The sequence below is a fragment of the Staurois parvus genome, unplaced genomic scaffold (assembly GCF_062004578.1).
Source record: "Staurois parvus isolate SC_StPar_1 unplaced genomic scaffold, SC_StPar_1.0 ptg000385l, whole genome shotgun sequence".
NCBI lineage: Eukaryota > Metazoa > Chordata > Amphibia > Anura > Ranidae > Staurois > Staurois parvus.
The window spans coordinates 693,184-705,886 of record NW_028318181.1 but is presented as its reverse complement, the minus strand read 5'-3'; the positions used below and the strand labels follow the sequence as shown (position 1 = coordinate 705,886).

Here is a 12,703-nt window from a genome sequence, read left to right as displayed (position 1 = left end):
AAAACGCCAGTAACATTAGCTGTAGAGTGCCACATTAAAAACATTAGCGGTTTTCAGCGTTTCTCAGTGTTTGCGTTTTTTAGCAAAACTATATTCCCACAAAAGCACGAGCCTCAAAAATGCTCATAAAGGCCGATTGCCACGTTTTTTAACGTTCTTCCAGTGTTTTGCAGAGGTTTTCTGAGTTATAGCATTTTTACAGCTAAAAACCTCCTCTTGAAACCCACTAATTCTGGGTTTTTCTTCTAGCCAGAATGCATCCCTGCCAAAAAATGCTGATTAAAGCCTATGTGTGCATGGGTACAAAGGATAACATGCTGGGGCATTTACTGGCTGTAGAAAAAAATGCTAGAAGCCAAAAACATCAGCTGTAAAAACGCCCAGTGTGCATGAGGACTAATGAAAAAGTATTGAAAGTGAAATTTTTCAAGAGCTGACCCTTAAGGCGTTATATCATAAAGAAGACATTCTATCACAACAGCAGATGGGTGTTTTGGAGGAGGTCCAGCAATACCAGTGTATGGTTGGTAAGTAATAGTTTTATAGTTATTTATTTGGTTTCCAGTACTGAAGACATATTTCAGTGACATTCCAAACCTTCCTACAAATCACCCATCCCACACAACCAATGTCAGCTAGAAAAGACACACCGTGGCGTTGATTTACTAAAACTGGTGCACTCAGAATTTGGTGCAGCTGTGCATGGTAGCCAATCAGATTCTAATGCAGACCATACATGGCTCGAATTCTGAACGGTTTTTCATCTGAAAATCGAAAATGTTGTTCGCTCGGTAATCCGATGGTGCCATCAATGACCAAGCCATAAAGTTCACCCCATATAACAGGTGAAACTTCTGTTCCATCCAGATCACGGCTCATGCGCATATTCTTTTTGGAAAAACGATCATACAATATGACCATCATTGAGCCGAAAATTGGTAGTTTTTCACAAATTTTCCAATGTGTCCAATCACTGAAAAGGGGAGGAACCACGCAAAATTGGCCGTTGCCATTGACCCACTAACAGAGAAAATCGCCCAATTATTCTTAAGTCCAATTTTCGGACGAAAAATCGGTCGAATTTCAACCCATGTATGGCCGGCATAACTTCAGCTTGTTCAATTAAGCTTTGACAATAAAACCTGGAAGCTGATTGGTTTCTATGCAGAGCTGCACCACATTTGCACTCTTCAGTTTTAGTAAATCTCCCCTTATGGGCTTACCAGTTCTTACATGTGATGGCTGAATTCATTTGCTTTTTTTAGGCTTTTTACATTTTATTTTCATCTGTTGATCTGGCCAGTACGTCTGTTGCTTTTCAAAATTACAAGCTCTCCTCCAGATGTATCAGATACAGAGATGAGACAAACTATTTAACACTAGCAGTGGTACTTACAGGGATCAGCTTTCATTTATTTATTTCAAACCTTTTTCCCGGAAGGTTTGCTGTAACTGCTTGTAAAGTATTAACTTGAATTTGGCTTCAGTTTATTAGTGTATCTAAATCTCCAACTGTAGCTAACATTCCCCTTCCCCCAGACTGACCATGCTACTGTCCAAATGTGCCCCCTGTGCTCCTTCAACCAAAGTGGATACAGGAGGTGTGTCACTAGTCGGATCACAAGGTGAAAACAGAGGGGAAAAAAGCCTAAGTAATGAAAAACAATGCAGCCACCCAGGGGCGGACTGACAACTCATGGGGCCCCCTGTGTCCTTGCCCAAACTCAAAAAAGCCTATGAAAAAGGTACCAGGGGCATCTCATGGGGCCCCCTACTGACATCGGGCCCTCGGGCAGTGCCTGAGTTTCCAAATGGTCAGTCCGCCCCTGCAGCCACCACATCTAATAATTGGTAAACTGCAATATAATGCATTTTTGGTTTGGGTTTAATTCCAGTATAAGCCCTAATCCATCTTTTTATTTTATATTACGTTGATGAGTTTGCCACCAGTGATCCTACCGCTGACAATCTGTCAACATCAGCAGTGACAAGATCATTAAGATCCTGCCTGTTTGTCCCAATGGAATGACTCCCTTTGTAGTTGAGACAGTGAGATGCTCCCAAAGCGAACAATCAAGATTGAGCAGCATTTGGTCCATTGACAAAGCACCATCTCACTGCATCTGGCTACAGGTGGAGAGATTCTATAGGGACACACAGGCTGCCTCTAGCAATCCTGCTGCTGGCGATTTGTTTCTAGTGGCAGAATCGCCCATGTGTCATCAGCCCTATATATTTTCCACCTAATAAAACACATTTTTTTACTCCCTTACAACATCTACAAGCACTCCATTGCTAAATGCGCTCTTCAGCAGACCAACCCTTATGACGTATGATGTGATATGATCTATGGTGTCTTTGACAGCTGCTTAGCAGAATGACACCTTCCTGTTCTGTATTCTGCCATAACCCTACAGAATGGAGTATACAGGCCGCCAGTGTTCATGTTAAGTGGGAACTAGTAAGTGCACATGAGGATGCTGGATGTGAAAATATCAAAGTGATAGTTTTCTTTCTGACTGTTCCTATTTTTACAAGATCCAATCACTTCCGTGGCTCACAAGGGAATGCATAGAACGTGCTGTACTTAATTGGATATGAAATTGAATTTAATAAAACTGCATAAAATGTGGATTAGTATGCCTGCAGTAAGTTAATTTTGGAACAAGTTCATCAAGTAAAAAAGAACCTAATTGTGACCCATGGATTCATCAACATGATGGCCCTTCTCTCCCAGGGCTATTTTGCTTGAACAGCAGAGAAATGTTCCAGTTTTCGAGGGCTCTCTATTTTTAGGTGCTCCTTGTTCTATATTTATATGACTCTGCTTCATACAAAGATTTGAACATTTTTCCTTTTATATCCACCTGAATATCGGGCAATGCTAGCAACATACACCAGTCTCTGTGCCACAATTCCTGAGATGGCAGTGCTGCAAACTACTGATCAGATGAACATCCCTACTGCTCAGATAAAATCAATTACAGCATAAACCTTAGAGGGAATGGACTGTTTTCAAAACATCGGAGCAATCTGAGCATAGGCTTGTGCTGAAAGCAAGGAACAGTAAAGCACCACCACTCTGCAATACTAGTGTTGCACCCTCTAATGTGCTACTAGTGTTAGTGTATGTAAATTTGTTGTACGACGCATAGTGACTGAGAGTTTGTGATTGGGTTGGGTTGCTGCGGGTCAGGCTGGGCTGTTCAGCGGATTGGGACTCTGCTGCATCCTCCTGGTTCTGGAGGCCCATAGGGGCTTTTGGAGGCCGGTGGTTGGAGGGGGTGGAGACCTGGGTCTGCATGTTTGTGGGAGTCTGACCAGTCCCAGGCTCGGTGGCCCTGGTGCTGTGGAAAAAGCTGGCCGATGGATGTGGGAGGCAGGGTAGTCGGGTGGAAGATGGAGGGGGGGGGGGTGGAGGGGTGGTGGTATTTGTGAAAATGGTGAGAGGGCAATCATCATCATAATAATAATAATAATAATAATAATGAGTTTCCCCCTATAACAGGTTTTTATTGTCATTCTTTCTGGCCAGCCTATAACCCGGTGTTACATCAGGGTTATTGGCTGGCCACTCTGCTGTAAGTAAGCTAGGGTTATGGGGGTTAGGGGGTGCAAATTACTTGCCTTGCCCTGGTTGCTGACAACCCACGCTACACCACTGCCTCCAACTGATACCAACAATGGAGCACTCTGACTCCAACTGATGCCTACGTTGGGGCCCCATTCCTCCCAATGGCATTAACAATGGAGCACTATTCCTGCCACTGATACCAACAATGGGGAACTATTCCTCCAACTGGTACCATCAGTTGGGAACTATTCTTCCTATTAAAACCAATAATGGGGTATTGCTTACTCCCAATGATGACAAGGCATTTTCTACTCCCACCAGCCCCCCTAAATCCTGAAAGACAGTAAACTGGCCCTTTGTATACAAGGTTTTTAGACCCCTGCCTTAGAACATTAACGTGAACTTAAGATTTTAGTAAACATTTGCTAATCTCAACCACAAGTCACAATTTAGAAAAATCCATAATTCAGTAACATTTATAACTGCCAGGTGTGAGCGTGAGGTATGAGCTGGCACATTCACTAGATACAAACCCAGATGTAAGCTGGGTAGAAAATTCAAGCAACTTTTGTTGATTCATACTGAAATATCCAAATCACAATAGATACTGAAACTTAAATATCTATACTCTACTGAAAGCAATCAAAAAAGGCATAGTTCCTAAGAATGCAGAAATAATCCTAGGTCAAGCTAAAATTTGCATAAGGGTTCTTGCACATGGATGCCATAAATGCAGAATCTAAGGCCTTGTTCACTTGGGTGTACTACAGAATACAACCATGCGACGGCCATTTTTACCTACAAGGGGATGCACAGGTGTTCCATGCATCCCCATGCATGCAATCCCATTCATGTCAATTGTGCACAGACAGGGTCCCTACTCCCAATTTGACAGCTGTGCAAGTGCATGTGCATGACCCCTAACACACACAGTCTACATTCAGGACCGTGCACTAGCATGGCTGTCAAATTGGGAGCATGTAGGCGCTGAATCCTGCACAGGGATGCACGGAATAGTGCAAGTAAACACAGCCCTCACATAGGTGTACCTCTAGTATTCCTGTGGGTACAAGGCCTAAGGCAGGGGTGTCAAACTCCATTTCATCGTGGGCCATATCAGCATTATGGTTGCCCTCAAAGGGAAGGTTGTATCTGTAAGACTAGATGTCCAAAGCACCCCATCCTCCATTATATCAGATGTCAAGAATCCCACACCCTGCCTAACTTCGCCGTGCACCCCCTTTGGGGGCAGAGCTGGAAATCAGAAAGTGCAGGGTCTGGAGGAGGATCAGAGGAGGAGTGGAGTCAGTTATCAGAGTCTGCTGAATGATGAGACCAGAGGAGGCAAAGATGAGGGGGTGCTGCAGCTGCACTGAGAGGTGCAGGATTTGGCAGAGGAATTCTATTCTGTTTTCTCTGCTCAGACAACGTGGGGGCGGGGACAAGGGGCTACCTGCAGGAGAGGTGCAAGGGCCACATGAAATGCCCTGGAGGTTTTTATTACTGCTTTGAATGCAGCCCATTATTTTCTACATGCCTGTGCGCATAGCTGCGTAAGTCAGTAAACTTGTGCTTAGTGTTAGAATTCAGATCAGAAAAGAAATATAAAAATCTGCTTTAGTGTACATGCACATGACCATAAAACATGAAAATCAAAACATTTTTTGATTACAGATCTAAATGAAAGTGTATTGTTTTAAATGGGGACATGCACACAGCTGTGTAAAAATTCCTGCATTATATATTGAAGCAAAAGGTGCATTCTAGGATTGAAAAGAAACACGTAAAGATGCATGTTTAAACGCATCTAAATGCAAGCATTTTATTGATCATTTTACGCAGAAAACTTGTACCAGAAAAACTATGTACAGGTGAAACTCGAAAAATTAGAATATCGTGCAAAAGTTCATTTAATTCAGTAATGCAACTTAAAAGGTGAAACTAATATATGAGATAGACTCATTACATGCAAAGCAAGATAGTTCAAGCTGTGATTTGTCATAATTGTGATGATTATGGCTTACAGCTCATGAAAACCCCAAATCCACAATCTCAGAAAATTAGAATATTACATGCAATCAATAAAACAAGGATTGTACATAGAACAATATTGGACCTCTGAAAAGTATAAGCATGCATATGTACTCAGTATTTGGTTTGGGCCCCTTTTGCAGCAATTACTGCCTCAATGTGGCGTGGCATGGAAGTTATCAGCCTGTGGCACTGCTGAGGTGTTATGGAAGACCAGGATGCTTCAATAGCTGCCTTCAGCTCTTCTGCATTGTTTGGTCTCTTGTCTCTCATCTTTCTCTTGGCAGGTCAGGCGAGTTTGCTGGCCAATCAAGCACAGTAATCCCGCGGTCATTGAACCAGGTTTTGGTGCTTTTGGCAGTGTGGGCAGGTGCCAAGTCCTGCTGGAAAATGAAGTCAGCATCCCCATAAAGCTCATCTGTGGAAGGAAGCATGAAGTGCTCCAAAATCTCCTGGTAGACGGCTGCGTTGACCCTGGACTTAATGAAGCACAGTGGACCAACACCAGCAGATGACATGGCTCCCCAAATCAACACAGACTGTGGAAACTTCACACTGGACTTCAAGCATCTTGCAGTGTGTGCTTCTCCATTCTTCCTCCATACTCTGGGTCCTTGGTTTCCAAATGAGATGCAAAAGTTGCTCTCATCAGAAAAGAGGACTTTGGACCATTGAGCAACAGACTAGGTCTGTTTTTCTTTAGCCCAGGTAAGACGCTTCTGACGTTGTTTGTTGTTCAGGAGCGGCTTGACAAGAGGAATACGACATTTGAAGCCCATGTCCAGTATCCGTCTGTGTGTGGTGGCTCTTGATGCACTGACTCCAGCCTCAGTCCACTCCTTGTGAAAGTCCCCAACACTTTTGAATGGCCTTTTCCTGACAATCCTCTCCAGGCTGCGGTCATCCCTGCTGCTTGTGCACCTTTTTCTTCCACACTTTTCCCTTCCACATAACTTTCTATTAATGTGCTTTGATACAGCACTTTGGGAACATCCAACTTATTTTGCAATTACCTTTTGAGGCTTTCCCTCCTTATGGAGGGTGTCAATGATGGTTTTCTGCACAACTGTCAGGTCAGCAGTCTTTCCCATGATTATGATTCCTAGTGAACCAGACTGAGAGACCATTTAAAGACTCAGGAACCCTTTGCAGGTGTTATGGCTTAATTAGCTGATTAGAGTGGGACACTTTGAGCCTAGAATATTGCACCTTTTCACAATATTCAAATTTTCTGAGATTGTGGATTTGAGGTTTTCATGAGCTGTAAGCCATAATCATCACAATTATGACAAATCACGGCTTGAACTATCTTGCTTTGCATGTAATGAGTCTATCTCATATATTAGTTTCACCTTTTAAGTTGTATTACTGAAATAAATGAACTTTTGCACGATATTCTAATTTTTAGAGTTTCACCTGTATATATGATCAGTAAAATTCTTACGTCTGTGTGCATTTAGCCTTACTAGACAATATTGTATGCATGCACTTCGTAAATTACTTCCCCACTGTGACGGGAGTCACTTTGGGTGGGGGGCCCATGGAACCCAGTTCACTTTGGAGAGGTGGAGAGACCCCTGTCTCAGCTCCCCATATCCCTCTTATGTGTAAATCACCCTGTGCCTGTTAGAGGTACAGGGTGATCTGTCCTAATATTGTGTGGGGGTTGTTGATTGTTTAATGTCATGTGGCTGCATCCCATTGTTCTATTGTCTGTCTGGCTTGGGAGCACACTATTATGAGATGTATGTGTTTATGTGTATTAGCTTAGTGGGGGGGGGGTCTCCAACAGCGCTCCCTCCTGATGGGACTGTCTGTTGGTGTGAAGTTGGAATACCTGTGTGTCTCTTGTTAGTAAATGTAGATTGCCCCGCCCTGTGTCATTATGCAGGGAGGGGGGACTGTCCCCTGAGTGTATATATCTTTTATCTGTGTTCAAATAAAGTAGTCTACCTCCTGGTTTACTTCAAGACTGGTGTCGTCTAGTCTTGTATGGTTGACTGTGGTGTCTGTAGTCAGTGTTCGGCTGGGGAAGCGGTATTCTAACAGAAGTACTCAAGCACAGTCTGAGTCGTTTCCATTACACCCACCTTCAATTTTTACGTGCATATATGGGTAAGTGAGTAAATGGGCTGAAATCGCACTTCACTGTACCAAAAGTACTACATGCACTACTTTAAAAAAAATGCACTGCAACCAGAACATATGGTACTTCAGTACCATGCAATCCGGTGCGGGCAAATGCACTGCAATTGGAACTCGCGCTTGGGATGTTGTTAACTTAAAAATGACACTTGTTGCAGATTGTAACTGCAGTGCATTTTGAAAGCGTTGTGGGAAACAAACATGAATGCATGTTTCCTGCATTGCATTCTAGTGTGAATGGGCACTAAATATATCAGTACCATCAAAGAGCCTAAAGCCTCATTTACACAGGTACACTTAAACACGTCTGTGCAAGGGCCATGTTTGCCCACACAGAGATGCACAGTTGTTCCATGCATTCCCATTCATGTCAATTGTGCGGATGAAGGTGTGCACCCCCGAATGCAGAGGGGCTGTGCACCCGCACAGATGTCAGAATTGTCTGTGCAGCTGCTGTATTCAAATTGACATCAATTGGACTATCAGCACGGGGATGCATGGAACAACTGTGCATCCCCTTGAGGGCAAACACAGCCCTCACAGGGACGTATGTTTCAGTACAGTATGCATGTGTAAACAAGGCCTCACAGCATGCCAGTTTTTGATGGTTGGGGGTGCTGACATTACCCATGGCCCCACTGACTACAGGAACACTTGCTACAGAAATAAGTGTGAATCCGGCAGTCTTGTTGTAGTTCTGTTGCATTTTGAGACCACATTGTTTGAATTTGGTTGGCAAATCATTTTGGTGAGAATGTACAAAGTGCAGTGCAGCTGTGCGCAGCATTTGTGTTGTGTCAGGTATGAGCAGGAAATGGTAATGTCTCATATACAAACATGAACACACTTCATAGGCTCTGCATATATAATCTTCCATAAATATTTGTCTGAGGTTAAGAACTGGCGGCAATTGCTGGAGAAATCAGCAAATATATGAGTAATGTGAGAAAAGAAAAGCATGTGTTGGCACTGCACACCGTACACTGTCCATCCACCCACAACTTCATAGGAGAGAGAGCAAATTACCGTGGCGTCGTCAGAGCCTGAGGCAAAGGCATCTCCACTGGGGTAATACCTGGAGAGAGAAAGGGAGATGTGAGGGCTAGCTAAGAAATAGGACTACCAATAAAACTGGCCATAGATGGTCCCATAAGTGGGATGCAGTATTGCTTGTGGTCTTTGGGCCATAGAGTCAAACATTTCCATAGGCGATGCTTTAAAAGCCTTTACAGGTTACCAGTTTAGAGTTACACAGGAGGTCTGGTGCTAGAATTATTACTTTCACTCAGACTTTCGCAGTGATGCCTCATATGTGTGGTATGATCACTGTTTACATATGCGTGCAGGACCGACGCGTGCGTTCACCTTTGTGTGTGAGGACGGAGGCACAGGGGCACTTATAAGTTTTTAAAAAAATACATGCGTACCTCGGTTATGATCGCCTCGGTTAACATAATTTTCAGTTTATGAATGAAAATCCATTGAAAATAATGCCTCAGTTTACTAATTTTTTTAGCAATACGAAGTAAGTTTCTCCAGGATGCATTGCACCTGGGAGGTTTATAGCGCCGGCCCCGTGCCTTTAAAGTGCACTATATAAAGAGTTTTGAACAGATAAGACTTTTTTTTTTACTTTTTTCTGACCTCCGGAACGGATTAATTGGTTTTCAATGCATTTACAAATTTTCTTTTAATCATGTCCTTGTACAGTATTTATGCCTTTAAAGTACACTTTATAAACAGTTTTGAACAGATAAGACTTTTTTTTACTTTTTTCTGACTTCCAGAACAGATTAATTGGTTTTCAATGCATTTCTATGGGAAACTGCGTTTCGGTTTACAAAATTTTTCGCAATATGAAACATCCCAGAGAACGGGGTTTATTAGACACCCCATCTCTCTCCTTTGGGCTCCAATGCAACAAATCAAACAAGGAACCAGAACTAGAAGTGACAAATACATAGTTGCTTCCGGTTTCTGACCACACAGGGAGGAAAAACTTTAGTTCCTCTTACTGTGTTCCGGGAGCTGGATGCCACCAATCACATCCTTACTAGGCTCCCTGAACACTCCGGGAAGCCTGGTAAAGGCGGCGGCGGGAGGGGGAAAGAACCATCTTCCACAACCCATAAAACTAATCCAGCAGCTGCTTAGCCACTCGGATTACTTTTACATGAAAGACAATCGCTGGGGCTAAACAACGATGGTTGTAGCCTCAACCTTGATCCTGGTATAAACGCTTCCCTACAAGGACGTATATGTACGTACGGCGGTAGGGAAGTGGTTAAATAAACGTGTCATCAAAACAGAAAGTCGAGTTAAAACTCCTCAACGGGAAAACAAACAGCAGTAAAAACCTTACAGATATTCTAATCCTTCTCCAAAAACCTATGCCTGGGTTTGGGCTTCACCAGTTGTCCACAAATGTCTTTTTAGCGTCTCATTGATTTCAGTGTGCAAAAGAGATCATGGACAACATGTGGTAAAGTATTTTCAGGTTTCATTTCTACTTTTGTATCCATTGGAGAGGTGTCCCCTCACTTCCTGTGTTATTACATGACAGGAAGTAAGGGGAAATCTCTTCCCTGGGGGGGCACAGATAGAAATAAATACCTGACAAAAATTCTAATCCCTCACCACTCCTCAAAAACTAAAGAAATATTGTCTGGAGTTCCATTTGTAAAAGAGATCATATTAAATTGTTAAATCCTGGCTACAGAGATAGACAGACAAATTTAAAGTATAATTAAAGGCAAATATTTTTATTTTTGTTTTTTTATTTTTGTCAGGTTTTTATTGCTGTCCATGTCCCCGTTAGGGAGATTCACCCTCTCTACTTCTCTTCTGTTTACCATTGTCTCAAATTTTGGGTTGTCACCATAACAGGAATAGTGGGGGAGCCGTCTAATAGGGACTAGTTCTGCTGACAATCTGGGATTTCCTCTCACTTCCTGCTTTGGCTATGGGACAGGAAGTGAAGGGAAATCAGCACACAGATGGCAAAAAAATGACAGGGGTTATAACCCTCCTTTACTCTATCCGAAATGAAAATACAAGTTTTGCCTTCAGGTCCTTAATTGTGGTGTATTCTCCTGTTATTATGTGTAGGATGTTGTTTCCTTGTGGCCGGTGTATGGCCATATACTGTATGTGGTATGCTGTGCTGTCACAGGCTGTATTACTGACCTGACGCTGTTGATATCAGATTCATGGGTTTCAAATGACTGAATGCACTGACCAGTCCTCATGTCCCATACCATAGCTTTCTTGTCACATCCCTAAATAAGTAAAGAAATTGAATAAGAACAAAGCATACTAACATTTCTCTAACACAGTAATCAGATATAATGTCTTAAAAAAAGGAGCTGTCATATTGTGGTGAACATCATTCTTCAAAGCTGGGTAGGAAGGTAGAAAAAGATGTTTTTTTATTATATTGAGTGGATTTGTGAAGTCAATCTAGAATTGTAAGATTTACGATCTGCCCCTAAAGCTTGGTGCACACTACTGCGATGCAAATTTGATCTGATTTCAGTGCAACGTTGTCGTGCGACTTTGTATGTGGAATGAATATCATATGGGGGCCAAATCACACTGCAAGGCCCCATGCACACAGGACATGTGCCCAAATGTCCTAAATGCCTTTCTTCCTGGCAGCAGCATGTTGGCAGAAAAAAATGCTTGGCATGTAAAAACACACATTAACGCTAGGTGCTGCAGGCACTTGGACATTAAAGTGTTACTAAACCCCGGACCCTGCATTCACTATATCCGGTCTCACACAGTACACAGAACATGAAAATGCAATTATTTTAGTAAATAGAAACTGCTAAATACCTTTTTTTTTTCATCAGCAGTTAGAACAGTCTTGTGACTTCTATCAGTGTCCAGCTGAGCACTGGTTAATCTTGTAGGAGGAGTTTTCATTCTCCTCTGACTGTCCTATGAAACTGCATAACCCCTGACCCTCTTTCTGGACAGTGCTGATTGGCCCTGTGCCGATCACATGCACCCTCCCAAAAAAGAAAAACTCTCTAGCAATACACACCAAACAGAGCATGTGCAGACTTGCCACTGCTGCTCTAAGTATGGCAGATGCATTGGGGACAGCAAAAGAATGGGCGGATCAGAGAAGTCAGGATCAAACAGCCTTTTTACACAATGCAGAGGATTAACTCCTTAGGTTTCACAGTGAGTATAACAAGTGCGCTTTTCTGCATATACAGACTGATTTTACTGTTGTGGGTTTAGTAACACTTTAAATCATTTCATAGGCAAGAATATTAGTATAATCTGGCTAATGAAATAGATAAATGCTCATGCCTAGTGTTAACGTTTACATTCGGTAAGCGTTTTTTTCTAACAAAACACTGCTGCTCCTGGATGCGCTGGCAGTGGGATTTTTTTTTCTGCCTCTAAACGCCCCTGTCTCTAAATACCTGTCCATGTTAGCCTATGGGGTTCATTTAATAAAAGTGGAGAGTGCAAAATCTGGTACATGGTAGCCAGTCAGCTTCTAACTTCAGCTTGTTCAATTAAGCTTTCGCAAGACAAAACTGGAAGCTGATTGGTTTCTGTGCAGAGCTGCGCTGCACCAAATTTGGCACTCTCCAGTTTTAGTAAATCCCCCCCACGTATCCATGTACTCATAGGGGTTGATTTACTTAAACTTGGGAATGCAAAATCTGATGAAGTTCTGCACAGAAACCAATCAGCTTCCAGTTTCGTCTTGTGAAAGCTTAATTGAACAAGCTGAAGTTAAAAGCTGATTGGCTACCATGCACAGTTGTATCAGATTTTGCATGTTCCAGTTTTAGTAAATGATCGCCATAGGCTAACAAAAGTGGGCATGTAGAGGTAGAAAAAAACGCACGACACCCCTAAAAGCAGTGTTATTGCTCAGTATGCATGAAGCCTTGATCACACCATAGTAGTACAGGAAGCTTTTCCAAG

At 42.6% G+C, this 12,703-nt stretch overlaps 1 protein-coding gene across 1 annotated transcript in view; it reads right to left on the bottom strand.

Annotated features, from left to right (window-relative positions):
* The window catches only part of LOC149455886 (guanine nucleotide-binding protein subunit beta-5), a 99,991-nt gene that overhangs the window by 14,540 nt on the left and 72,748 nt on the right, over window positions 1-12,703 (bottom strand). Inside the window, exons 7-8 of the mRNA XM_089685758.1 lie at window positions 10,937-11,028; window positions 8,777-8,825 (exon numbers count right to left, since the gene is read on the bottom strand). Coding sequence (XP_089541884.1) covers window positions 8,777-8,825; window positions 10,937-11,028 — 141 coding nt within the window. The remainder of the gene's footprint in view (window positions 1-8,776; window positions 8,826-10,936; window positions 11,029-12,703) is intronic.